The 27,373-nt window shown below is 62.4% G+C and overlaps 1 protein-coding gene across 12 annotated transcripts in view; it reads left to right on the forward strand.

The window, feature by feature from the left end:
* The first annotated feature begins 1,224 nt into the window (after nt 1-1,224).
* Nucleotides 1,225-27,373, forward strand: part of ARVCF (ARVCF delta catenin family member) — a 34,231-nt gene continuing 8,082 nt past the window's right edge. For 3 of the 12 annotated variants that reach the window (XM_031443238.2, XM_031443237.2, XM_031443240.2), the window contains exons 1-6: nt 1,225-1,394; nt 6,075-6,128; nt 16,692-16,919; nt 24,614-24,772; nt 24,918-25,438; nt 26,343-26,842. In XM_031443238.2, coding sequence (XP_031299098.1) covers nt 16,710-16,919; nt 24,614-24,772; nt 24,918-25,438; nt 26,343-26,842 — 1,390 coding nt within the window. In that variant the 5' untranslated portion in view covers nt 1,225-1,394; nt 6,075-6,128; nt 16,692-16,709. The other 9 variants (XM_031443242.2, XM_031443241.2, XM_031443239.2 and 6 more) reach the window with 8 other exon arrangements.

Genomic DNA, 27,373 nt, shown 5'->3' on the forward strand with positions numbered 1-27,373 from the left:
CTGGCTGAAAATCATTTCCTTTTCTTTGTTCTGACCAAGCAACTACTGGGTGAACATACTGGACTCCTGACATGGGTGGATAAAACATGCATATCTGGTCCCCTCTGTTAGCACTAATGTGGGTGGTATGGTTCTGGGGAAAACGATGAGCCAAGGATCATCTCCTGGTCAGGCAGGGCCAGGAAAGGCTGAGAACCGGGCATGAGCCAGGGTCCCTAGTCAGGGACCCCGAAACAAACCCCAATGGGCAGCAGCCCCACTGGTGGCCTCACCCCCCTCAAAGTTTAGTGGAGCTGGCCTAGGTTTCTGGTCCCATTTGTGGTTATGGGTGTGCCCTGTATCATCACAGGGACCAAGTGGCTACTCTCCACCCAGCAGGAAAATGCAAATTGTGCTGAATTCAACTTGGGTGGCTGAGCCTCACAGTGATCCCACACCCCCACAGGTAGGGTGGAGGAAGGGAACCCCATGAATGGGGGGGGACAATGAATGCACAACCCCCCCCCAGGCCCAGATCTGTGGCCATGCCATGAGCCCTATGAAGGCCAGTCCCCTGGGCCCTGCAGAGGGTCTGCAGATTCAGGCCTGATGGGGGAGGAAAGCCGTTGGTCATGGAGGGGTCTCTTTCTACTCCTGGAAACACTGCTGACCCCCACCCACGTGGGCCTCCACTGGGGAAACCCTGGGGCGATGAGGGTAGAAGGGCTCCCAGGCTGGGGAGTCAGATGGACTGGGTTCGAGTCCCGGTGACCTAGAGCAAGCGAGAACCTCTCTGGGCCTCGGTTTCCCGTCTGTAAAATGGGAGAGCAGCAGAACACTCCGTATTGTGGGAAATAGCATTGATGTCGACGGGAGGGCGCGGCCAACAGCAGTCTCTGGAGGATACCTACGAACTGGGGGTGGTGATGGAGGGAACGCGGCCTGATCCCTCCCCGCCCGGGCCGGACAGTCCGGGGATGTCCTCGAAGGCGGCCCGTGGAGGGTGGCCCTCCCTGGCCGCCGCCGCCGCAGCGGTCCCGGCAGGTGCCGGGGCCTCCGCCACTCCACGAGGGGCCGTCTTCAGCCGAGACGGACACTCCGAGGGCCCAATGGCAAGCCGGCGTCTCCTCGCACCCGTCCAATCGGCGCCGGTTGCCGGGTCTTCCGACCAATGGGAACACTGGTAGCGATGGGGCGGGGCGAGGGTCGTGGTGCCGGCAGGCCCGCTTTGCGCACGGGCCGCGCGAGGGGCGGAGGGAGGGCTGGGGATGCGGAGGGTGAGGGCCCCGCACCCGCGCGAGCGAGGTCCCCGGACGGCCACCGGCGCCCACCTGGGGACGCTGTGAGCCGAGGGACTCGGGGACGCCCGTCTGGGGCGGGAGCCGCGCTGCGGAGCCGCCCACGCCGCGCTCCAGGTAGGCTCGGGCTGGGGACCGGGGTCGGGATCCCGCCCGGGATCGGGACTGCAGGCCAGGCAGGGGCTGGAGGCGAGGTCTGGGCTGGGGTCGGGTCCCAGGGTCCTGCCTGGCCCTGCCCCACCCCCACCTTGCCCGCGTCGCGGTGCGCGGACCCAAGACTGGCGGGGGCGGGTCCCTTTGTGCGCGGCCTCGGGTCCTGTCCGACCGGTTGTGCGCCCCGCTCCGCGCACCCCTCCAGCCTCTGCCTGGCCGAAGTCGTGTCCGCCCGGCTCGACCGGGCATCTCGAGCCAGGGCTGCGCAGCCACAGAAACTTTCCTTTGGCCAGAGGGGTCCCGGGCGGGGGAACTTTGCTGGGGCGACGCGCCGCCGGGAAGCGCGGGCCTGGCCCGGCCGAAGGGATGCCGCTGGGCTGCGCTGCTCCCACCGCCCAGGGGACAAGGGATGAGACGCTGCCCAGCGTCCCTGCCCGTAACCTCAACCTGGGTATTTGTCCCCCGGAACCCCGTCGATGGGCCCCTGGCCGAGGTGCATCCCCACTACTTGGAGTGGAAATCGTCCCGGTGTCACCGCGGGCGGGCGGCTGGAGATCCCCAGTTTCCATATTTTCATTTTAAATAATTAAATCTTGGGTTCTTACAATATGTCACCGTTTCTAACCTCTGCATAACGTGTCACAGTGAAAACGGAGCTCGAGGACTCCAGGCTTGTTCAGGAAGAAGGAAAGCAAAGAACTACCCTTCATTCTTTAAGATAGGTTTTTCATTTAAGCCACCTCTCACACCACTTCCCCTTGTCACTTGAGTCACCGTGCAGGGCACATGCCAGGTCAGGATTTATAAACCCAGGGGGTTGGAATGATAAGCGACCTATAGGGCACTTTCTCCCATGAGGGAGCGTCGGAGAGTAACCCGGGGAGACAGCGGGTCAGCATTGGAAGCCTCCACCCACTGTGACTCCTTCTGCCTCTACTCCCAGATCCAGGCTGCCAGGGGTCTGCACATCCCCAGCAGGTCCCACCTGTCCTGTGCTCAGTGTATCTGGATCTGGGACAGTGTTGGACCCATGGCCAGTCAGTTCCGAGCAGTGTGTGGGGCTATAAATCTGGAACTTGTGCTTTCCCCCAGCCTTGCTCCGTCCCATCCAGAGTACCTTGTCTGTCCCCAGCCGCCCCAGGCCCTCTAGTCTCAGGCCCCCAGGCACCCAGCACAGGGCTAGGCACAGAGCTGTAGCCCTGGCCTGGGGAGTAGTTCACATGAGCACAGCCCAGCCAGCCCTGCCTGCTCTCCTTATGGGCTTTCCTACATGGACATGAGTGCCTGCTGACCAGGTACCAGCCCTCAGTCCTGCTAGGTTAGAGCTGCCCCCCAATCTGGGCTGCACACCTCCCCCCGGAGGTGGCCCCTCTGATCTCTTCTCAGTCCCAGGGGTCCCTCTGTACTTCCTAGTTTCTGTGAGGGTGAGGCTGTTTGTGCTGCACAGGGGTTCAGGGTGGGTTCACTGCATCCCCTTCACCCCAGGAGACAGGCCTGGGGACCACAGGTAGTGGGATCCTGCACCTCCAAGAGGAGCCAAGAACCGTAGCACAGCTGGGTGAGGACACCAGGAACGCCAGAGCCTCAGCCAGCCCCTCACATCTGCCCTGTGACCTGGGATGGCCTTGGCAGAGGGAGGGAGGGGGCAGAGCTGGGGTGGTGGTCCTGGGGGCAAGTGCTATGGGATGCCAGGGAGGCTGCGAGGGTTTTGGGACCTTCCCCAGCAGTGGCTCAGATCGGGGAGGGCATCTGTCCCTTTGCTACTAGCTTCTATCAAGACTAGGATGAAGTCTGGGCCCCTATGCAGGAGCCCTGGCATCAGAGAGTAACGGGGAGACATGGGGTGAGGAATTCCTGGGCCTTTCTGACTGGGAGGGCTGCCCAGCTCAGCCTGTTTCACAGGTCAGTAAGAGGAGCCCAGAGCTGGTGGGCACTCACATCACCCATGTGGATCCCCCTCCCCGCCCCCACCCAAGGGTGTGTGTGTGTCTGTGAAGCACAGCCCTTCTCACTGCCCCAGTGGACACTGAGGGGCCGGCAGTCTCTAGCAAAGCAGCAACCAGCTGAGTGCGGCCACCAGAGGGCACCCGGGACCACCATGCCCGTCAAGACCAGCTCCACCCAGCCTCCTTCAGCGGTGGGGACGCTTCCTGGGGCACCCGCTGGGAAGCCAGAGCTCTGCTTTCTCCAGGCCCTATCTGGGATGGGGAGCTGGAGAGGAACAAGGGTCGCTGGGGTGAGGCCCTCAGCACCCCAGTGCCCTCACCACCCTCAGTGCAGCAGAGGGCGGCCCAAGGGCTGGGTGGTGGGGTGGTGGAGCACAGGCTCCAACAAGGACAGTGGAGGAGGGCTCTCCTTCAGGTGTGTGCCCCAGGTGCCTCCCTGGCTCCCATAGGCCATCCTGCCACCATCCAGGGGACCAGGTGAGATCTCTGAGCCAGCCACTCAGCACAGGGCTGTGCCTCTCTGCCTCAGTGTCATCTGTAAACAGAACAGCGCAACCACAGGGGTGCCTTCTCACAATGCCTGCAGAGTGACCGGCGGCCTGGGTTTACAGTTGGGGAGCAGGACCAAGGCTCAAGTTCAGAGCAAGCTCTCTGCAGGCCTGCCTGACCCCCACCTGGGCTCCTCATCACCCACCAGAGCCCCGAGCCGTCTACCCAGCCCACCCAGCCTGAGCCCCATCCCTCGTCCAGACTTGTGCCCATGGGGGCTCCCTCAAGCCATCAGACATCTGTGGTCCAAGCTTGCTGTTCTGGCTCTTGGCTGGCCCTTGCAGAGGGCTCCTGCCCCGGTCCGAACACACAGCAGGCTTTCCAAGGCTAGGGGTGGTGGTTCCCTTGGCCCAAGGCTCTTGGTGCAGGATCCTTGGCCAAGCAGGGGACCTTTGAGCCTGCAGACCAGCTCTGAGGGGGTGTTGAGAAGGGCTACCTAAGACAGGTACCCCTGCTTTCTTGGCACAAATCCCATCACTGGTTGTACCTTCATATCTCAAGCCTATCCATCTGTCTGTCCACTGCCCAAGGGCTCTTGCCAGGCTCTGCCTCCCCACCCCACCCCCCATCCATATGCTTCTGCTGAGACAAGACGCTCTGGGGACGGAGACCCTGCTGCAGGTCCCATCACCACCCTGCATGCCCCAGACCCTCCCAGTCCCCTGTTCCCACCCTCCTCCTCCTGCAGGAAGCTCCCTCTGGCCCCCTCCCTGCTGCAGCCCTGCAGATGCCCTCCCCTCAACCGCCACCACTTACTGGTGTTGACTACTGGCCCTCCTCTGCATTTGTGGAGTTCTGGGCCTGCTGGAGTCCCACAAGGTGGAAGCCACATTCTTCCCATGGCCACACATCCCCATCTGGGTGAGTGAATAGTGGGGTCCTAGGAGCAGGAAGACCTGAGTTCGAATCTTGGCCCAGTGCTTCTTTGCCTGGACCCAGTTTCCCCATCTGTAAAATGGGGTGTTAGGCTGACCCCAGGCTCCTAGTGAGAGTCACTGAGATGATGGGGTATAGCCAGCACTGGGGAGAGGCTGGCGGTTATCAGGACTGCTAATAAAGGCACGTAGTTCTCCGTGGAACGAGATCTATGTGAACACTTAAGCCAAAATGTGAGGTATCCCAGAAACATATTCTGAGCCAAAGCTGATTCCTGAGCTGCAGACCTCAGGCTCAGAGCGACAGCTGCTGCCTTGGGTGGAAAGGCGCAGTGGGCTGCAGACTCCCAACCAAACCTCCCCCCAGGCACACACGCATGCACAGACTCCCAACCACACCCCCCCAACCCCCGACGCACACGCACACTCCCAGCCTCGGGGGAGGGGGTCTTTCTTGCCTTTGGCCCAGGACCTGATTTCTCCCCATGATCCCACCCTGACTTCAAGCCCCTCCCCTCAGGCCCCCAAATGAGCCACATCCACAAAGGAAGACTGGACAGAGGCTTGAAACAATCTGGAAAACACTGGAGAGCCAAGGGGAGAGAGCCCCCACCCCTGCAATCTCCCGGAGATGGCCTCCCAGCCTCAGCCCAGACCCTCCCGCCTGTCTGTGCCGCCGTGTTTCATTTTAACGAGGCTAACTTGGCGATGTCCCCAGGCCTAGATACCAGGAGAGGGGACGTGTCCCCAGGCCATCAGCCATGACAGGAAGCCTCGTGGTCCTCAGTCCCAGGGCTAGGAGGCGGGCTGCTGGCCGAGGAGGGACACAGAGCAGGTCTGGCCTCTGGAGATGCAGGCAGCCTGTCCCTTGGGCAGGTGGGGGGGCAGACTTCTGGGGGCCATGACCCCCTGCCCGGGCCGACGGCACCCTGGTGTAAGAGTTTATCACAATGGAGCACACCCAACCTTCTGGAAGGGGGAAAGACATTATGGTCAGCTCACAGCTCTGAGCAGTCAGGGTTTTGAAGTATAGTTAACAGCGTCAGAAATGCCCAGGAGGGACCCTAGCAGCCGATGCAAACTGCAGACATGATGGTGCCAGTGGGTTGGGGATAGGTGAGCACACACCGTTGGGTGGGAACGTGTCTGTGTCCAGGGCACCATGGGATGCCCTCGGGTCAGGGAGAATAGTGCCTAGCTGGGGATCTGGCCTCACCTAGAAGAGACTTAGCCCTGCAGGTTGGCCTCACCAGGTACCCTCTGGTTCCCTGCAGGACGTGGAGCGGGCAGGATGGGTGTCCAGACATGCTGATCTCACCTCAAGACAGGTAGGTGACCTGAGTTTGGCCTGGACGTCCAGCCCCTCCTCACACACAGGTGGTGGGCCGGGCAGTGTGGTCCACGGAGGGATGGCCCTGAGTGGTGTGTGCTTCAGGTTAGCCTCACCGTGGGTGGGCACAGCACCCTGGGCTGGCAGGGCTGGACCTGGGTCCTCCTGCCACACCTGCTTGTATTCACTGGGGGCCTGGGTGTGGGGACAGCAGATACTGGTTGGACGCCTGGCTTGAGGGATGAGCTTGTGGTGGGGGCAGCCCACTGGGACGTTCGCTGGGGTTGATCCACACCTTCCTTGACCTGGACACCTGGTATTACACAACCTCTCAGCTCAGGATGGTCCCTGCTGCCCTGGGGAGGCTGGAGTCTCCAGTGGGGACAGGTGATGGGCCCACATGCCAGGTACCAGGAGGAGGGCACTGAGGCCAGGAGGAGGCTTTGTCTGAAAGGGCCAAATAGTAACTAGTTAGTTCTGTGGGCCCTGTGGTCTCTGGCGCACATGGCCACATTAGTTCATGGCGTTGGGGGAGCAGCCATTAACAACACGTAACCGAGGGGCTGTGACTGCTCTGACCATAGCCAGGGCCCTGGGTGCTGGCCCCACCCTGTGGGCTCCTCTGCTGATCACAGCGCCAGCAGCACTGAGGTCTGGTGCCTGGGAAGTGTGGCAGGGACATAGGCTGAGTGGTGCTCGTGTCCCCTGGCACCTTATGTGGGGGGCAGTAAGGCCGCTGGCCCTGGCTGTCAGTTTGCTGCGATGCCTGATTTGCAGAGTGTGGTGGCTTCCCCAGTCCGGTCCTCTGCCCCTGCCCTACCTGACACCGTCTCCTCGGGGGGCTCGGCCAACCCGGCCCCGTGGATTCTCAGTGTCCCTGAGCATCCAGTGTGGAGGGCCTGCCCCTGCCTGTGCTGCACTTGGGTGGTGGCAAGAAGGCAGTGGCCACAGACTCAGGAGCCTCCAGATGCCTAAGTGTCCTATGTCCAGGGCTCTAAGACAGAGCAGAGGGCCAGGGGCCATGCTCCTTCCTGTCTATTCCCAGTTCCTCCCTCCCTGCCTTGTGGTCCTGGTTTCCTCCTTTTCTCTCTGGGCCCTTCTCTCTCCTGTCTCTGGCCTGCCCTCGTATCTGCCGTGGGCATCAGAGGGACCATCTCTGCTCTGCCCACACCGAGGGGCATGGAGAGGGAGCCTTGGGACTGAATTGGTTCCAGGGCAGACAAGAAGCCCCCATGTGTCTCCATACCCACCTCTGGCCATTTAGCACCTGCCCAGATCTTGTGACCCCGTTAGGCCGACCCCCCCACCCTACCCTGGGGAGTCCCCTGCCTGGCTGAGAGGGCAGCACACAGAGAGAAGTGCTGGTATGGACTGAAGGACAGGGACGAAGGCGGGGCTCCCCTAGAAGGGGGAGCCAGGAGGAAGCGGGGGGTCACTGAGCTCGGCTGCACCTCTGAGGCCCACACGGGGCTTCCCAGGGCCGCGTTCCTGTGTCAGGGCAGCCGTAAGTTCTTCCTTGACTGCTGGCGGCTGTGGGCTCTTTTCAGCCCTTTAATTTTTGTTCATGACGGGGGTCGTGTCCAGAGATGTTCCATGTTTTGTGCTGGAATCTGGAGTCTTTCTTCTTCTAGTCCTTCCACACATGCCCTCCTGCCACGTGGCTGGGTAAGTGCACCTCCATCTTTTCTGCAGGTGTTTCCAGGTTAGCATTTACACTTGGGGGCTCACCCATCTAGAGTTTACTGATGTGAACGTGAGGTGAGGGTTGAACTTTCTTTTTGTGGTTGTATCTGAACTATTTCTTGACTGACGTTTTCTGTCACCAGAAACAGGAGATGTGACATTCTGTGTCCTCAGGTTCAAGGTCCCTGTAGCAGGCGCCCGCAGCCCCCTTAAAAAGATGGTGTCAGGGCCTCCCCTTGACCAGTCCCTGTTCTCGGAGGTCGCAGTCGTCCTGCGCACTGAGTCTGCAGGCTCGTGCCGGTCCATGCCGATGGGGCCTCCTCCCCGGGACTCAGTGTGCAGGCCCATGCACATCCTGCCCTGGTTTCCCTGAGCCTCACAGTCCGTCTGAGCATCTTTGGTTACTGAGAACAGTAACCAAAGGGAGGCCCCTCAGAAGTCCCCAAAATGATCCAGGCCCCTCTTTGGCATCCGGCCTGTGAACACACAGCTCCCTATGAGGGGATGTCCCTGCGCCACCCTGCAGGGAGGGCATGGATCTCCTGATGTGGCGTTGTGGGCTGTCCCACGCAGCTGTCCCTGGCCCAAGTGGCTGTGTCATGCTGTGGGGGGCGAACAGGTACCACCAGGCTGGGTACGTGCGTGTGTCCTGTTTGTGTCTCTGCCTGGGGCTGGCGGCCCACTCTGCCTGCCTTGTGGTGATCTTGCCTGCTTTGCTGGCAGGCCGCCTTCTCGGCTGTGAGCGACTCTCAGCCAGGCATCCTGGGGCCTCCATGATTGGACTCTCGGGTCATCCTCCTGTGGGCTCAGCATGAGAGGCAGGAGCCACAGCCCCAGGGAAGCCCCAAGCCCCTTCCTGCCCGCAGCACGTGCTGCTCCGCTGGGACAGGAAGAGGAACATTCCCCCAAGCGGGCCTCAGGCTTGGACCTGGCCCTGCAGGCCGCACTCAGGGCTCAGTGCAGGGGCGCTCTGTGCCCTGGTGACTCACGGCCGGTGGCATGGCTGTGCAGCAGGGCCAGCCACGCTGGGCAGTCTCTGCAGGCCCCCAGCGGCCGTCTGGTGTGTTGACCATGGCCACCAGCCTCATTGCACCCCTCAGCTCTTCCCTGGGGCCCCTAGCGGCACTGCAGCCACAGTCAGCATCAGGCTGTTCCCTGGCTCTGCTTTGTCCCCTGCCTGGGCTGTCACCTGGGCGGTTGGGCTGCTAAGTGGCCTTTCGCCAGGCCCTAGGTGTCCATCCCCTGTTGCAGCATGGCCCTCAGCCGGGGCGCCTGGCATCGTCAGCCCATCCCTGCGAGTTAGGTCCTGTGCTGGGGGGACGCCTGAGGACCCCCTTCTCTCACCAGTGTCAGGTAGGGGAGGAGGCACCCCACCCCCCGGCACATCTTGCCAGCTTGACGCTTGCAATTGATGGGTTTGGTATTTCAAACATGCCTTTAGTTAAACTTTCCTTTTCCAAGTGCTTTCACTCTCTGTGGAACCCTAATTAGGCCACCATCCGTCTGAATGTACTTGCTGCTCTCTGCATTTTGCAGGGTAACGAGCCCTGCCCTTCGCTCTGTGCCCTGGAGGGCGGTTCTGGCGCCCCTGGGGCCCCTGGGCCACAGTGCCGGGGGGACACCGAGGTTACAGGGTGGGGACACTGAGGCCTGGGGGACAAATCGTCTCTGAAAGTCCCAGAACCTCCAGCGATGTTTCCTTAAGGAAGTCCAGAGCTGGACTTAACTCTTGCAGGCTCTCAGGTGAAGGGGGAAGTGAGGCATCCTGTTAAAAGAGCTGCCAGCTGTTCCTTGTGTAGAAGAGTGCCTACAGCCCAAGCGGCGAAGGGCGGGCGGCAGGTTGCTGTGGATGGATGACACCCAGCCCCTCCAGGATGTGGACAGCCCGGCAGGCAGCAGGATCCAGACCTCAGTGTGGCCAGGTCTCAGCTGCTTTCTGGGCAGAAAGCTTAGGTTCCAAGGCAGCACTCACAGCCCTGCAAGAGGCCTTCGCTGTTGAGGGCAGTTCCCGGTGTCCTGTCTGTCTCCCTGAGGGAATTCCTGTCCTAGGGGATCCATTCTCCTCCACTCCTGCCTTCCCGCTTTTGGTGGCTTTCTATCCTTTTCTGCCGGTTGGGCCAGACTGCCGTGGGTTTGGTCTGCTGCCCCGCAGAGCGTCCAGGCTGCCGTGTTTGCCTCTCAGTCCCCGTAACCCTCCATGTTCAGCTCACCCTTCTCCTCATGCTTTGTTCCCAGCTCACCCACTCAGTGCTGGCTCTAACCTTCTGAGGATACATATCAGCTGTTTCCTGACATTCGTGCCAATAAACGGCAGCTCTCCCGGGTCCCCCAAGGGCAGCAGGTTCTGCCCTGGGAACTGGGCTCTGGGGCAGGTCTGTGCAGGCTGGGGGCTTCTGTCCAGGGTCCTGGCCATGTCCCCCCCCATCACACAGAGACCGCCATGTGGACCGGAGGTTGGGCACTGCAGCTGTGGAGTCAGGGGCCTCCCTGGTCTCAGAGGTCTCTGTGGGGCAGCCTTGCCAGGTGTCCAGGACAGTGCAGCATCTGCCCAGGACGCTGACCCTCCAGGAGCCCTATTCCTACCTCTCCCACCACAGGGACCTGTCAGGACTTTCAGGACACCCACCACCATTTTCTGGGGCAGGTGAAACCCCAGAGTGTGGCCGGGCATGGGGTGCCCGTGGAGATGTGTGTGGGTGGCTGCATGTGTGTGCCTTCGGGTGGGATTTAGGAGGTCCGGAAATTGTCGGCATGCCTGCTGCAGCGTTCCCACTTCCCTTTGGCGGTAGTTGGGCACAAAGGCAGGTCCAGCTCCCAGCAGGCTCTCCTAGTGTGGGTGTGGGTTGGGGGAAGCAGGCAGGGACACTGCCAGGCCCAAGTCTGCACTGGGTGGGGGTAGGGTGGAGCCCCCTGCCCAGTCCCACTGGGTTATTTGCATATAAAAGGCGGGACTTTGCTGTCTGCTGGAGGCTGGTGGTGTCTGGACCTGTTGCTATGGGCACTCCCGGCTTCTGGAGGCCCAAGCTGGCTCCCAGGCAAGGGAAGGGGTCAGGAACAGAGGGATTGGTGCCCAGTTCAGCTTCTGGGAGGGAGTGGGAGGCCCTAGGAGGGTGGGAGGAGCCACTGCTGGCTGGAGGCCACATGGGACCCTGGGCAAGGGCAGACCAGAGGGGAGCTGGCCCTGTGATGCTGTGGGTCGGGAGGGAGGCTGGAAGGGCCCGGAACCTCCCTCCCCGGGACATGCTCTGGTCTCTCACCCACACTCACCTTTGATCCATCCAGGGCCAGGTGGCCACAGCCACCCTGCCTCTGCCCATGGCAGCTGGAGGGTCTTCCTGACACCTGTCACCCCCCTGGGCTTGGGCACTGTGCCCACAGGGAGTCTCCCTGCTTGGGCCCCAGTGTGTTCCCGACCAGGGAACAAGTGACCAGTTTCCCACTTACCAGGGAACCTCCTTCTGGACAGCGAGGCCGCGGGCCGTCTCTGTTGGGAGCCCCTCCCCCAGGGCTGTGGGAGGTGGCCCTCTGTTGCTGACCACGGTCTGTGCGGGCAGGTCCCTGTGCCCAGAAGTGTCAGCAGCTCCCAGGAATGCTGGTGGGGAGCAGGCGGGAGGGGGAGGGGGGCCCTGCAGGGTGCAGGGGCCCTTGCCTGCTGACCATGGGGGGTGCTGCTGTGGCAAGGTTGGCCCCTTGACAGCCCCCCGGGCCCTTCATGGATCTGCCCACAAAAGGCTAGATCTCTCCTGGGGCCCCTCTGCCCCATGCTGCTGCCCGGGGGCCATGACCCCCACTCTGGGGGCTCGGGTAACAAAGCTCCAGTGGGTCAGACGGAGGTCACTGGGAGGGCTGCCCGGGCAGGCCGCCCAGCATGTCGGGGCTCTGCCAAGTGCATGGTCAGCAGTGGCAGGACCCGCAGACTGGGACAGGGGGGGCTCAGGGATGGGGTGAGCTTCCCTGACCGCAAGGCGGGGGTGTTAATGGGGCAACACGCTGGGGTAAAAGAAGCGGCTTTGCACTGAGTCCCTGTCACCATGCTCAGGACCCACATTGCCCTCGGGGTCCCATCTCCCCACCCCTGAAGCAAGCCAGGCTGTAGAGAGTTTCTCTCTTGTCCAAGTCTGTCCCGAGGTGGTGGCTGCAGCAAGGCTGCCCCAGGCCACCCAGCTGGGCAGCCGCATTCCTCCAGGGCAGGGGGGCAGAGAGGGGAGCCCCTGTGACAGGGAAGGCTGTGAGTGGGCTGGGCTCAGATGCGAGGGCAGTCCCCTAGCAGACCTGGTCCCAAACCCCCACCATCTGACCTGCCAGCCCACTGAAGACTCCCTGTGCTGCTTCCCGCTGGGTCCCCAGCCCGGTTTCCCATTGGCAGGGAGTTTCCCCCGCAGCCAGTGCCTCTTCCACTTGTCCAGACTGAGCTGGTTCTTGTCAAAACTGTGGGAAGACCCTGGGACGTCCCCAGGCCCCCGCAGAGAACCTCCTCTGGGGGCCCTGGCTCATCCCAGGGACACTCCCATAGAAGCCAGGCAGGTGGTACCTGGGATCAGGGTCTCAGTCCCTAACCACCAGGCTCTCCTGCTTCTGCTTCCTTGGTTCTGCCACCTTGGTGGGGGCTGGGCTGAGGAGCCCTGCCTCACCCCCCAGAGACTTACTGGCCACAGACTCCCAGGGGCTGAACCCCACCGCCCCTCAAAGGGGCTTTGTGCCACCACAAAGAAGCTCTGTCCCTCCCAGAGAAGCTTGGGCGTTGCCATGGTGACAGAGGGAGCCTGGGAAGAAGGGGTCCAGCGTCTTGAGGAGAAAGGGTGTTCCTTTCTTGGTGCACACAGGCCGGTGGCCCTTGGCCCGGCCAGATAACTGGCCCGGCTGTGCTTCTGTGGGGCCCTCAGGGGCTCTCGGGCCTCTTGGCTCCTTCCTGGATAGGTAGGACCTGGGTTCTCGGGCCCTGGTGCCAAGTGGATCCACTGGGTTTGGCCCCAGCCTGGCTGTGAGCCTCAGGCCCCTCCCCAGGAATGCCTCATGTGCCCTCCCCAGAGTGCGGTGGGGCGGGGCTCTGAACCTGGGCCCCTAGAACTCCCCACATGTTGCTCTGCTGTCCCTGAGGTAGAATGGGGGGCCGGGGTGGCCACGTTCCTAGGAGCAGCCTGGAGGAGGCAACGGGCCAGCCCACCCCACGTAGTGGGTCCTCTTACCCCCACAAGCTCCCCTCTCATGGTCTGGCTGGAGTAGGTGGGCTGCTGGTGCCACCAGAGAGCTCTGTGACTGCCAGCCCCAGTTCTCCCTGCTGGAGCCCTTGGGGTGCCCCTGGGCTGGCTGCTGCAGAGACCACAGAGGAGGTGGGTCCTCCCTGCCCAGACCCCACACTTGGAGCCTGCTGGGCATCGCCCGCGGGCTGCGGCTACAGCTGGAATCTGGGTCAGGTGCAGGAGGGGCAGCGAGGAGGCTGCCGTGAGCCCCAGCCTGGGGCCTGGAGGACTGCTGTCCATCCCCATCCCACGAATCCACCCAGAAAGGTGGGCCCCAGGGAACCCAGGCATACCCAGAAGATGGGGTATGCCGCAGTCGGCAGAGGGAGAAAGAGTCTGTGATCTGCCCCAGCAGAAATCTCAAACGGAGACCCTTTATGGGCCAATGGTGGCGCAGGCCTCCCCCTGGAGAGGGGCCGCAGCTGGGATGTTCATCTCCACCCAGCCCACCCTTCCACCAGGGTGAGGCCTGCCTTTGCCATATTTAGCCTGCAGGTCCCTGGATGCTCCCTGGCCCCGGCCCCAGACTCTTGGCTCCCCAGACTTCAGGCTCCATGGGCCCCAGATGTGTCCCTGCCTTGACCTGACCCTGAGCCTCCTGCATCAGCACCCCACAGCCCCTGGTCCCCCTGGACCACCAGTCTAGCAGCCCCCTGCCCTGGGGCTGATCAGGGCTGCCTTGGACATGGCTCACCCTTGGCCTAGGGGGCCCCAGCAGTGCAGGGCAGGAGCCCTTTGGGAAAACAAACCATACCGCCCCTGCACAGGACCTCTGTGGTCAGCGGGTGCTGCTGGGAGTCCATGTGAACAGTTTGGGGGCAGGAGGGGGTCACCGAGTGGCCACTTCTGTCCATCCCCCACCTCCACGGTGTCTGATCCAGGTGCTACAGGGGTCCCTCTTGCGCTAGGGAATTCTCATTTCCAGGCTGAATTCAATTACAGTTCTCCCAGCTCTGTGAAACCCTGCTGCTCCCCTCTGGTGGCAATGGCACCACCCAGGCCCCTGGGAGAGTTTCCTGGCCTCACACTCCCTTGCCCGGACTGCTGGGCAGGTGTCTGCTCTCCCGTGTCACCTACATTCTGGCTACAGCAGTAGCTCGTGCAGCTAGAACACTGGCATGTGCAGAACCCTGGACCTGCTGCAGCCTGAAGGCCGGGACCCTCCACCCAGAGCACTGCTGCGCGGCGACGCCCTCCTTCCACTCTGTGTGTGTGACACACGTGTGCGTGCATGCATGTTGACTCTTTCCACACTCATCCTTTGCACCTCACCCTCTGGACCACGCACCTTGCTTATGACCTTTGCTCACCTAGAGTTGGGGTTTGGTTTTTCCTACTGACTCGTAAGAGCACTTAATAGATGAAGGATGTCACTTTTCTGCCAGATAGTATAAAGAATTGATCCCAGTGTGTTGATGGTATTTTGGTTTTTTTGTCTTTTTCTCCTACTTTCAATCATGGAAAATTATAAATGTACAACAGTAGAGTAGTGTGACGTGTCCCCACGTGCCCGCAGGCTCCTGTGGTCGGAGTCGAGTCTAGGGGTGCGGTCACGCTTGTCTTTCGTCTGAAGCGCTCGCTCCATGTGAAAAGCAGAAGCCACAACCACAACATGTGGTCCTTTTGGGATGTTCAGAAATATTTCATTCTCACAGAGGCGAGCTGGCCCTTTTTCCTTGGCGGTTTCTTCCACTGCTTTATGGTCGAGAACAGACCCTTCCTGTCTAGTCCCCCAGGCCCTACACTGACTGCGGGTGACCCTGCAGTCCTGGCTGGGATGAATGGATGCACCCCACTCAGTGGGAACCCCACACCCCAGGCCTCTGGCTGCGGCCCTGCCCCCAGCCTTGGCCCAGTGCCCGTCCTTGTGGGCTCAGCCAGAAACTACCCCCACGGCCGTGGGCATTGTCTGACCACAGCAGGGCTGATGGGGTGAAGATGGGCCCTCTCCAGGCCTGGTCAGTGGTGTGGGGAGCAGGTCTCTATGCTGGCAGCACAGGGGGACTTGGTGCCCTCCCAGAAGGGTGGGCTCCCGTGCCCCTGGGCCTGGGTTCTGCTCCTGCACCATCTCCTCATCCAGTGGGCTGGGGGTTGGGTGTGTGAAGGGGGCTCAACTCGCAGCCAGTCCCCTCCGTCCCCTAGTGGAGGACAGGCGCAGTGGGCAGTGTGCCCACAGATGGCCGTGGAGGGTCAGCTCTGGAGCCCAGGCCTCCCCCTGCCTCCCCTGCCGGCCTGACCCTTAGGAAATTCCTCTAATTCCTCAACCCAGATTGGACTCGGTCCCCATAATTTGATTTTCTGGAGCTGGGTTTGGCCGGACTCCTTCTGAGGAGGAATGTCTGGTTCAGCAGGAAGTCGTCAAGTGTGGGCAGGGTTTCAGGGGAGGGTCAGCGTCTCCCCAGCTCCTCCGAGGTGCCTGCTCTTTCCGGGGGGAGCGAGCATTGGCCACAGCAGTGCCCCCAGGAGCTCCCTCTTTCCAGGACTGTTTCACAGCCTCGTTCCTGCCCTCCCTTCCATCCACCTAACTGTCCATTCACTCATCCTCCACTGGACTCCCGTTCTTCCCCCTGCCCGCTGCCCATGTGCCCGCCCACCCTCTCCCACAAGCACCGCCTCACCGGCCTCCTACCCTTCACCCTCCATCCACTCACCAGTCCATCCACCTGTCCACTCCCGGGGTGCCCAGGCCTGGACCCCCGCCCCAGGATAGGCGAGGCTCATCTCTGTCTTCTTGCTAAATCCACTCTGCGGGTGACAGACGAGTGTGGTGAGGGCTCAGGAAGTCAGGCTGGGGTCTGGGTAGGGGCGAGGGGTCAGCCCAGCAGGCAGCATGGGGCCCTCACAGGGGATAGAGGCTGTGAAGGCATCTGCCAGGAAGGAGAGTGAGGGTCACTGAGGTCCTGCACATGGCTCTGCCAGCCCCAGGCCCCCAACGGCCACAGCAGAAGTGAGTCTGAGCTTACCTCTATCCCATCATCTTTGAAGTCTCATGATCTGTCTTAAAAGTTCATTCACATTTTGCCTTCCATGTTATCTCATATTTATTGCTTTTAATATAAAAATAGCGTTTTCAGTTGCCATCAGAAAATTTATCCTCTGGGGCACTGGGGACCCACGGAGGGCACGGTGTCGGGGAGTGGGCCTAGGTCTTCCCTGCTTCTGGATGACCCACCCCAGAAGGTGTCAGTGGTCTGTCTCCCAGCCACCCCAGTGCTGCCCTCCAGGTCACCAAGGGCATGAGGCTTCGGCCTGCAGGCTTGGTGCCTCCATCCTCAGGCAGACAGAGCTGGGGCCCCAGACCCGGGGTCTGCTCTCTCGTGGACAGCTGTGGGACCCTCCCCCACACTGGCCTCTTCCCTCCCTGGGCGTTGGTTTTCCTAGCTGTCATGGTCTGGGGCTCTGCTGGGCCCCACAGGAAGCAGGGAGCCTGGGTCAGAGCTCCACACGCCACAGGGAGGGAGCCTGCTGCTTCCGGCCAGCCTTGGATTAATGGCTTTTAATTTAGGATTTAATCAATGTGGCTTCTCTCCAGAGGGCTGGATGCTCTGGTCTGGGAGTGAATCGTAAGATCTGTGAGTGGGGTGGGCGGAGGGCCTCCGCCCTGGCCCCACCCTGGCCTTGCTCTGCTTTGCCTGCAGCCAGCCAGCATCCTGGTCATGGAGGACTGCAGTGTGCACTCGGCTGCCAGCATCCTGGCCTCGGTGAAGGAGCAGGAGGCGCGCTTCGAGCGGCTGACTCGGGCGCTGGAGCAGGAGCGGCGCCATGTGGCCCTGCAGCTGGAGCGCACCCAGCAGCCTGGCGTGGGCAGTGGTGGCATGGGCAGTGGGCAGCCCCTGCCGATGGCCTGGCAACAGCTTGTCCTACAGGTAACAGCCCAGTGACTCAGGAAGGGTGAAAATGTGTGGCCAAGTGGGGAAGCAATCAAGGGGCCCAAGTGGTCCACAAGCCAGCATGCAGTGGCTTATTGCAAGACCTCCTGGGGCTTCAGAGGAGAGGAGGAAAGTGGGACCCCAAAGGGACTGGGAGTCCCCCTCGGGGCTGTGCTGCAGGACACAGCCTGAGCCTCAGAATAGAACTGTCTACCTGAGTGAGCCCTCAGGGACCAGGCAGCTGGGCAGGGTCTGTTCTCAGCAGTAAGCCTGGTGACACTGAAGGTTCTGCTTCCATGGAGTCTCCCTGCCTTCACTGCAGGTGTCAGTCAGAGAGTCAGGCCCAGGGGAAGGCTTGGGGATGGCTCCAGCAAGGCCTGGGCTCAACCTGCAGCCCAGAAGGTGACTGGCCATTGCCCAGCTCAGCCCCAGGAGGTGTGGTCCCTGTCTGCTCTGTGGCCAGACCCTGAGACCTCTGAAGTTGGATGTAGAGTCGGGTTAGGCCTCCTGGGCTCCGCCCCACATCCACTGTACCCCTTGCCTAACGTGCAGATGGAGTGACCAGCCCCTGGTTCGATGGGTGCGAGGGGCAGAAGGTGGGAGTGCTGGTGCCTGGAGTTTGTGTGATTGTTGGGGTTCCTGTGGTTGAGGTGTCCACACAGCCAGTTCATGGGAGGCTGGAACTGAGGCTAGGTGGGCCTGGGTACGAAGTCCACCCCTGTGGCCCCCTGGACCTCAGGCACTCCAAGGGGTGAGGCCTGCCCCCCAAACTTGGCGGGGAGCAGAACAGCTGGATGGGCCACATGGGGATAGTGGCAGCCCATGACCCTGAGGCCACCCTTCAGGCGCCAGGCGCTCTTTCCAGCCCTCCCAGGCCTGAAGGGGCTCTGGCCTCCAGCCCAAAGGGCACTGACGAGGGTCAAAACCCCTTCAGGGAGATGTTCCCATCGCCTGGAACTGCCCTGGCCTCCTGAGGGCTTTGGCCTGAAGATCAGGCCACCACCCTCCCCGCCCACTGCCCCTCCCAACCCAAGGACCTCCAGGCCTGCCCTTGGTGTTCTTTCTTTTGGGAGGAGATGGTTTCCCAGGCTGAGATCAGAGGGAGTGTTTTCCCAGGGCTGTGGCTGGATTGACAGGGCTGATGGGGACACTGGGATGGCAGGGCCACATCCAGCTAGCCAGGCCTGGCAGCCTTTATGTCAGACCTGCTTCTCAGACTCATCTCAGCACGAGGTGCTTGGTTACCCACCCGTGAGCCAGGGCTGCCTGGACCTGGTCCTGGGTGTCAGAGCCAGGGTCTGTGAAGCTTGGAGGCTGGTGGCAAGGCAGGGATTGGAAGGCTGGGTGGTGGGGGTCCTGCTGCTGTGCCCCCTAGGCTGCACCATGGTCCTGGCTACCTGCCCTTCATCCTCCAGCAGAAGGGGCCCCCCTCCAGATACCTGGAGCAGGGCTGGTCCTCACCCACTATATGTGTGTGCGTGAGGGTGGGGTAGGGGTGGGGACACCTTTAGGGACCTAATCAGCTCTAGACTAGGCCAAGATGAGTAAGTGGCTGGGGCACTAGCAGCTGTTGAAATTTGGGAGAAGACGGAAGGGACTCACATGTAAGCATCCAGGGCAAGTTCCCTCAGGAGAGTGGTACAGTCTTCTGCTCCTGCCCCAGGTGGCTCCTCTTAGGGCTGCCATGGGTGCAAGATACAGGAGGCCAGTGGTCAGGACAACTCATGGGAAACTGAGGCTCAGAGGGGCATACTGTGGTCACCCAGAGTGCTTGAGCATGCTGGCTGCATGGCCTGTGTACATGGCATGTCCTGGAAGAGGAGTAGCCCCAGGGGTGGCTTAGTTTTCTAAATGGGGTCTGGGGAGGAGCAGGTGGGAGGCAGGAAGCGGAAGCCAGGCTTCTCTAGTAACCACTCCCTCCAGCCACCACTTCCCTGGAGATCAAAGATATGGAGGAGAGAGAGTCTGAGGCCAGCTGGACCCCATGGGCTTTCGCCCAGGGTCACACAACAGTTGTGCCCTCTCCTCTCCCTTTGATCTGCTCTGACACCTCTCAGGATGGGGGACCCCTGGACCTCTGTGTCTTGGTGGGGAGAATCCCGGACAAAGAGGGTCAGTGTAGGGCAGTTTGCTAGGTCCTGGTTGAGCTGTGTGGGGGCCAGTGCTGGGCAGTGGGCAAAGGCCTGGGGCCAGATCTGGGAGACCCGAAAAACCTCACAACAGTGACATCCCTGTAACTACTGTCGCATCGGCCCTCTTCCACAGCAGGGGAAACTGAGTCGCACCCAGGATGGGCAGCTTCTGCTGGCAGGGCGGCCTTGCGCGCTGCCCGTGGCCGGACTGCCCCTCCTCTGCCAGAACTTTCCGCAACTGCAGGAGGGTGCTATGAACTCTTTTACTGGGGGCAAACCGAGGCCAGGGAAGGAAGACTCAGTGGGGAAGTCCCACCCCGCGGTGGAGGGCGGGGGTGCAGATCCGAAGCCCCTGCCCGCGGCAGGGGCGGATGGGCGACCCCGGCCCCAGGCTGCAGAGCCCCGCCCCGCTCGCCTGGCCGTTCACCGCCCCGCCCCGCCCCGCCCGGGCGCGGTGCCGCCCGATTGGCTGCTCGCTGCCCCGCCCCAGCCTGGCTCCGCCCGATTGGCTGCTAGCCCCCCCGCCCCGCCCGATTGGCCACTAGCCGCCCCGCCGCCAGGTCGGCCCCGCGGGGAGCGAGTCCGCCGAGCCCGAGCCGAGCGGCCGAGGCACTGGAGCCGAGCCCGGTTAAGCCGCCGCCGCCGGCCCGCGCCCCCTGCGCTCGGCCCGATGCCGGCCGAACTCAGACAGGTTGGAGGGAACTTGGTCCCGGGCGGGGGCACCGTCCCGGGGGCCGGCGGCGGAGGGCGGGACGCCGGCCCGACGGGAGGACCCGCTTTTGTTCGCGGAGCAGCCGGCTGGAGGCGGCTATTGTCTGCACCCCGGGGCCGGGGTCGGGCGGGGCGGCGGAGTGAGTGCGCCGCCAGGGCCGTGCGGGGAGCGGCCCGGGGAGGGCGGGAGCACCGTGGCCAGCGCCCGGGACAGGTGCCTGGGACGGGTGGTGGGCAGGGCCTTCCCGAGCGCCCCCTCTGCGCAGGAGGGAGGCCGCGTCTGGAGAGGGTGGCGAGGCTAGGCCTACCCTACACCCCCAAGGCCCCAGCTCCGGGGGCCGCGCAGGAGCTTCGGCGCTTTAATGGAATCTCTGCAGTGGCAGCGCACGTGGATGGAGGGCTGGGGGACGGCCCTGCCCACGTGCGGAGGCAGCGAGGGGGCTTCCTCCCAGCACGGGGGTGGGGGGAAGAAGGCTCCTGGACAGCCAGCACTCTTGCTTAGAGGGGCGGGGTCCACTAACAGGCCGGGAAACAGGCTGAGTTTAGGAGCAAGAAGTGGGAGGTAGATCTCCAACACACCTGTCCACCCGGACAGCTAGGTGCCTACCTGCCCCAGAGATGAGGGGCCAGTTCAGGGGAGGTGAGGAATCTGGAGTCACTGTCGCTGATGGATGTGGACTAGACTTGGGGAAGCTGCGGTGGGTGACAGCCAGCCCTGCTAACCCCCACAAGCTCGCTCCCCAAGTCTACTAGGCACCCACTGCCCCTTGGCCTCTTGGCTACTCATGGGGGGAACCACCATGCGCTTGCAGGTGGACTGCTACAGTGGAGGGATGAACTCCAGGTCAGCCAGGGCTGGGTCCACTGCTATGGACAGCAAGGGAAAGGGTGTCTGTAGTGGCCAAGGACTGTTGCCTGGTGGGAGATGCCTGCCTTGCCTTGCCTGGCCTGGGCTCCATCCAGCATGGCCATGCTGGGTGAGGGGCTGGCCTTCCTCCACCCCTCCATTCATCTGTCTAGCAGAAGCCATCTCGTGCTCTCTGGGGGCCTGGGCAGGGGGTTGTGGGGTCCCACTTGAATACATCCCTGGTGTGTGCCTCCGAGGCCGTGGACAGGGTTGGGCAACCACCTCATGTGTTGTTCTTCATGATACAGACTGTGGGTGCGCATCTGTCAAGGGCAGGCAGTGCAGGTGGGTTCATGCCTCTGGGACTCCTATCCAGACCCCCACCAGTTGTGACTTGCTGTGATTCCTTGGTCCCCTCCTCCCACCATTCCCACATGCACCCCCAGAGGCTGTTGTGGGCTTTTGCCCAGGTGGTGGTCCCTCTGTGTCTCATCCCACATCTCATTTTTCTGTGCCCACCCCCTCACCTTGGATCTGGTCACAAAGACGGGCACTTTCCCACCTGTCCCATGGCCTGGACACCCCAGGTCCTTCCTGTTTCCAGATGAGGAAGCTGAGCCCTGGTATGTGATGGGTCCAGGGCCCTCTAGCTCTGGGCCTCTGGGGACCCTCTTGAGAGAAGTGGCAGGTGATTGGGTGCACCTTTCTGGGGTACTGGTCACTGTAGCCCCTGACTTGGAACCCTGGGCCAGCCTCCCACCACCTCCTACCACAGATTCAAGGGAATTCATGGGAAACCCCAGGCATGGACAACAGCCTCTTCCTGAACCAGGCTCAGGGATTATGGACCAGGAGCACCACAGGACAGATGGGGGCCCTGGAAGGTGGTGGGAGGCTGGGCAGCTGTCCCAGCGAGAGAGGGAAGGTTGAGGCCAGGGCCGAGGAAGCTTGATGAGACAGTTCAGGACTTGGCAGGCTCTGGGATGTGCTGGAGGGCTGCGGGTGTGTTGATGTCTGGGGTACGGGGGGAATGTGGGCTGCAGGGCCAGGGTCTCTAAGAGTAGGCTGACCTGCGTAGGTGGACATGGGACATGGGTTCCTAGAGCAGGGCCTTGAGGCCAGCTGAGAATCCAGGCACCCTGGTCAGTGGCCTCTGTTGAGCACCAATTGTGTGCTGGTGGTCAGTCAGTGACCCCACGTACCCACCCTGGGGGTGTTGTGTAGGCACAAGCCGTGGGTCAACCTTGGGGCTCCTTCTACCCGAGGCCTTGGTTCCCTCATCTGCCAGCTCTGAGACTCCCATAGCGGACACCTGGGTGGGTGGTTAAGGGAGTCTAGACATGTGGGGAGAAGACAGGATCACGGGGATATGTGTACCAGGTGCTGTCAGGAGAGCCTGCAGGTTGACATGCTTAGGCCCATGGGCTGGGCCAGGTGCTCACATACACGTGTGTATGTGCACATGCATGTCCAGGACCCTGTCTGCACATGTGTGCCCAGGCATGTGTAACGGGGGCCGGGCCTCCCTGTGATCACTGGCTGACTCACGCTCCTGACTGCCTGCCTGCCCGCCTGCCCACCCGCCCTGGTGAAGTCATCGCCATTTTTAGCTCCCTGAGGTCATTTGCCAGTGGGGGCTCTTGGGACCTTGGGATCCCGCTGCTTGAGCTGGGTGCTGGTGGGTGATGCTGCAGGGTTGCCAGGCCTTTTTGGGCCCCTGGCTCTCCTTGACCCCATCCCCACATCCCCCCGACTCTTCACTGGAGCATAGGCAGGGGTGAGAGGCAGCAGCCAGGCTCCTGTAGCACTGAGATCTGAAATGTGCCCCCAAGCCCCAACAGCCCACCGCCTGGCTAAGGGTAGGGGCTCTTCTCTGAAAGTGTTAATGTATGCAAATGTAGGCACAACTGCTAAAGGGCCTAGCCCACTGGACAGCTTGCTCCCTGCCCCTCCTCTGCACTTGCAACCTTGGGCCTGGTCCCTCAGGGCCTAGCGGACAGAGCTAGCTGCCTGCCACACTTGCTCCCCCGGTTGCCAAATACAGATGGAGCAGCCGGGGCCCCAGCAGGGACAGGCTGTCCCTGAACCTTCTGCTCCAAAACCATCCCAGCTCCCCAGTGCCCTCAGTGAAGAGCTGCTCTGCCCGGCAGCCCACCAGTGTGTCCCCACTCTGGGCCTCAGTTTACTTCTCTTTCCCAGAGAGCAGCGTCCCTCCTTCCTGACCAGGCCCCCAGCAGGCAGGCTGCTTGCATCCTAAGGCTGTGGCAGCCAAGGCTGTGTCTCACAAGTGGTAACATTGGGCTAGAAGTCCCCTCCATAGAAGTCTGAAATTCTCCCATTAGCAGTTTTATCTTCTCCCCTCTGTCGGGCCTCAGTTTTCCTTTTTATAAGCTCACGTGTTCCCCAAGGCGTTACTTTGTGGGGGATGGGGGTTTCTTCTGTGACCTCTTTCTCCCTCTGTCACCAGAGCCGAAGGAATTCTCCTAACAAGTTGGTGCAGCTACTCCCTGGACCCCTGAAGATGTTGCAGGGTCCCAGCACCTCAACACTGCACAGTTGGGGGGCATGCATTTCTTTAGGACAGGACCCCAACTTGGGGAGACTTCACGTCTGAGGACCTGGGGAGGCAGGCCCTGAAGACAGCCCTGGACACCTGGCCTTGAGTACCTGGGTCTGGGGACAGGAACAGAGCAGGGCTCTGATGCCAGGCCTTCTCTGAGGCTCAGCTCTGTCTGTGCAGCCCTCAGGCCTGGGGCCCAGGCAGAGGACATATCCTGCAAGGCACAGGCCTGGGCCCTGGATTAAGGCCTGTCCTCCTGCTGCCCCAGCCCTGGCTGCCCGGGAATGTACTTCCCCGGTGCCCGCCCACTGGGACTTGGGTTTCAATTCCTGGCCAGATGCTGATCCTGGGATGTTGGCGTGGTTTGGGGGACCCGTGTGGTCAGAGGCCCAGGGCTAGATTGTGGCTCTTGTGTCCCTGTGCCTCTCAGCAGAGCAGGGGTCTGGCCCAGCCCTGCTCTGGGCTGGCCTGTCCTCTCTGAATCTTAGTTTCTCCACTGGCAAGTCTGGCCAGTAAGCATGTGGGCTTTAGAAGAGCCTCTGTCCGGAGCTGTCTTGCCTGCAGGGATGCTGGCAAGGGGTGAGGGTGGGGAGACACAGGATGAGAATGAGGCAGGTGGCCAAGAGCTGAGGGCCAAGGTGGGGGAGACCTGGGAGGTGTGTAGGAAGGGGATACTGGGGTTCTTGTCAGGAATCAGCTGGGCCCCCTTGGCCTGAATCTGTGCGCTCTGATACGACACTGGGGGTGTCTCAGTGAGGGGCACCAAGCACTGGCCTGAGTGAGGTAGGGCCAGGCCGAGCCCACTCAGCATCCCAAGAGTATCCAGACCGGAAAGAGCGAGGGTATTTTGGTGCTCTGAGTGCACACAGCTTTCTGGGAGCTGGGTATTTCTGTCCTGTGAGGGCGTTTAGCTGGCCTTGGGGAAGGCAGGAGTCTGGGTGTGGCCCCAGGGAGTCAGTGAACAGTACTGACACTGCCACCCTCTGCACTTGACATTTCTGGGGTGGGCCAGGGAGGAGGCCCAGGACACCAGGAGGGCCCAGCCAGGGGTGATGAGTGATGCCAGGAAAGCTTCCTGTGGGTCATCCCCTCCCTGTCCCCCACCCCCCACTTCCTTGGGTCTCCAGGAGTTGCAGCAGACAGGCCTCACAGCTCAGACAGGGCTGCCCACCACTGCACCACTGGGGCCTAGATCCTTACCCACTAGCTCAGCCCAAGGAGGCCCCCGGGATGGGGTCCAGCCCCCATGGTCAGCCCCTCGGCTTTCAGAGGCAGAGATGTGCTGCTGTCCTTGCCAGCCAGGGCTGAGACAGATCCTGGGGCAGTGGGTACCAGGGTGGAGGGGAGAGGAAGACACCTGGCGTCCAGGCCAGCATGAGTGTCTGCACTCCAGGGGTGTTGAGTTCTGGGTCCTCCCACCAACACCTGCCCCCTTGCTCAGGAGCAGAGCCCGGGCAGCCAGGCCTCGCTGGCCACCATGCCAGAGGCGCCCGAGGTGCTGGAGGAGACAGTGACGGTAGAGGAGGATCCTGGCACCCCTACCTCCCACGTGTCCATCGTCACGTCAGAGGACGGCACCACCCGTCGCACTGAGACCAAGGTACGCCGGGCCCCGCGGTTGGCAGGTAGGCCGTGCGGAGCAGTGGTCCCCCCTGCCGCGTGGGCACCCATTGTTCGGGTGGAAGGCTGAGGCCACCCTGGCCTCTCTGGCTGCCCAGCCCACCAGCCGCCTGCTCCCCAACCAGGTCACCAAGACGGTCAAGACGGTGACCACACGAACAGTGCGCCAGGTACCTGTGGGCCCAGATGGCCTCCCCTTGCTGGATGGCGGCCCGCCGCTGGGCCCCTTCACCGACGGCCCCCTGGACCGGCACTTCCTGCTGCGTGGGGGCGGCCCTTCTGCCACGCTCTCCCGTGCCTGCATCAGCAGTGGGGGCGGCTTTCCCGATGAGCCCCGTGATGTCCCCAGTTACGGCAGCCTGTCCCGTGGGCTGGGCGTGCGGCCCCCCCGTGGAGGCCTCCATGGCCCAGGTCCCAGCGATGGCTGCTTCACGCTGCCTGGCCGCCGGGAGGCCTTCCCTGCAGGCCCTGAGCCTGTGCCGCCCGCCGGCCGCTCCCAGCCTGAGCGGTTCCAGGCAGAGCCGTATGGCTTGGAGGACGACACTCGCAGCCTGGCTCCTGAGGATGAGGGTGGCCCGGAGCTGGAGCCTGACTACAGCACAGCCACAAGGAGAAGGCCGGACTGTGGGCGAGGCCTTCGGACCAGGTGAGGCCACCGTGTGCTGGCACCACCTCTAGGAAGCCTGCCTTCTGCTCCCTGCCACAGGGCCCTAGCTGCAGGGCTGTGTTAGTCACACACATGTTAGTCTGAATTGGCTTCAGCTCTTCTCAGGCAGGTGGCAAGAGCCGGCTCTGGGACAGGGGAGATTACACTGGGCACCATCCCCACGAGTCTGGAGCGTAAGAAGCTGATGACAGTGCCCAGTACCTGCTGCCCCTGCTCCAGCCAGATGGCCAGGAAGACACGGGCCCAGGGGCTCAGCGTGTTTTTCATCCTCTCCCACGTGCACAGTAGCAGCCAGAATGCAGGCTCCCAGCCCTTTTTTTTTGGTGGGGTCTCTGGTTCTGTCCCCTCTGTCCTTGGCTTATCTGTCTGCAGAGTGGGAACATGACCACAGCCTGGGTCTGGGTTATGCTTTGTGACCACGGGTGTGACACCTGACCCCACACCCCCCACCCAGCCTCAGTCCCTCCCCTGGGAAGCAGGTTTGACATCTTATGCCCTAGGGAACTGGTGCCTGAAGGCCCCTCATGTGGTCCCACCAGGATGGCCATGTGCAGGGGTGGGCCTCATGGGAAGGTGAGACCCCAGGCAGAGACAAATGTCTCATAGAAACACGTTTAGCTCAATATCAGGGAAACTGCCTGGTATGGGAGCGAGTGAGCTCCCCGTCTGGTAGGGATACAAGCCCTAATGACCGGTGGCTGGTCTTTGGCTCCGTCACTGGTTGTGAGTCAGTTCTCGCTGGACTGGTACGTGACTTTCGGCTCCAGTGATGCTCTAGGTTCAGCCCCCCCCCCCCCCGTCCCCAGGGAAGGTGTGTTGGGGCAGCTGGGGGCCTTGCCAGCAGCTGCGAGAGGACGGTCATGCGCCCTGCTCGCCTGCACAGGGCCTACGAGGACGTGGTGGATGATGGTGGAGAGATGATGGAGGAGCGGCCCCCATTCCCGGCCACAACGGCGCCCCTGGCCCAGCCCGAACGCGGCAGCCTGGGCAGCCTGGACCGGGCGGTGCGGCGCTCGCCCTCAGTGGACAGTGCCCGCAAGGAGCCACGCTGGCGGGACCCTGAGCTGCCTGAGGTGCTGGCCATGCTGCGGCACCCTGTGGACCCCGTGAAGGCCAACGCAGCCGCCTATCTGCAGCACCTATGCTTTGAGAACGAGGGCATCAAGCGTCGCGTGCGGCAGCTGCGGGGGCTGCCGCTGCTCGTGGCTCTGCTGGACCACCCGCGGGCAGAGGTGCGGCGCCGGGCCTGCGGGGCCCTGCGGAACCTCTCGTACGGCCGGGACTCCGACAACAAGGCCGCCATCCGGGACTGTGGCGGCGTGCCCGCCCTAGTGCGCCTGCTGCGGGCTGCCCGGGACAGCGAGGTCCGCGAGCTTGTCACAGGTGAGGCTCCTGGCCACCCATGTCCCCCATTCAGTCAAGAGTCCCGGCTGCTGGGCGCAGGAGTCAGGCTCAGATGCCGTGATGGGTCTGGTCTCTCTACCTCTGGACTTTGTTGCTGTCAGTGGGGCTGGAACTGGGCCTAGTACTGGGCCCCTGGACAAGCCTGCTTCCCACCAGCTCCCATGTCCCCACCACAACTCCTCCAGGGTCCACCTCCCTGGTCCCCGCCCCCCAGCAGGGCAGTGCTGGGGCCTGTGGCCAGACAGGGTCCTGTGACAACCAACTTGGCATGGCCCCGGGAGCTGTAGTTCACCTGCCTGTGTGGGTGGGAAGGGTTGGGGAAGAGAAGGCTCTTGTTGGCCCCAGGCCCCCCACCGGCCCTCCTGTATATCCTAGCCCCTCTGGGGAGCCCCTGCCGTTTGCGGCTTGTGCATCTTGCCCATGCCAGGGCAGCACTCGGGACCTCTCCTGGCTTTTGTCACTCCTACCTGCTAAGTCAGCTGGGACACAGGGAGGGCAGGGCAGGTCCTG

The sequence above is a fragment of the Camelus dromedarius genome, chromosome 31 (assembly GCF_036321535.1).
Source record: "Camelus dromedarius isolate mCamDro1 chromosome 31, mCamDro1.pat, whole genome shotgun sequence".
NCBI classification, from domain to species: domain Eukaryota; kingdom Metazoa; phylum Chordata; class Mammalia; order Artiodactyla; family Camelidae; genus Camelus; species Camelus dromedarius.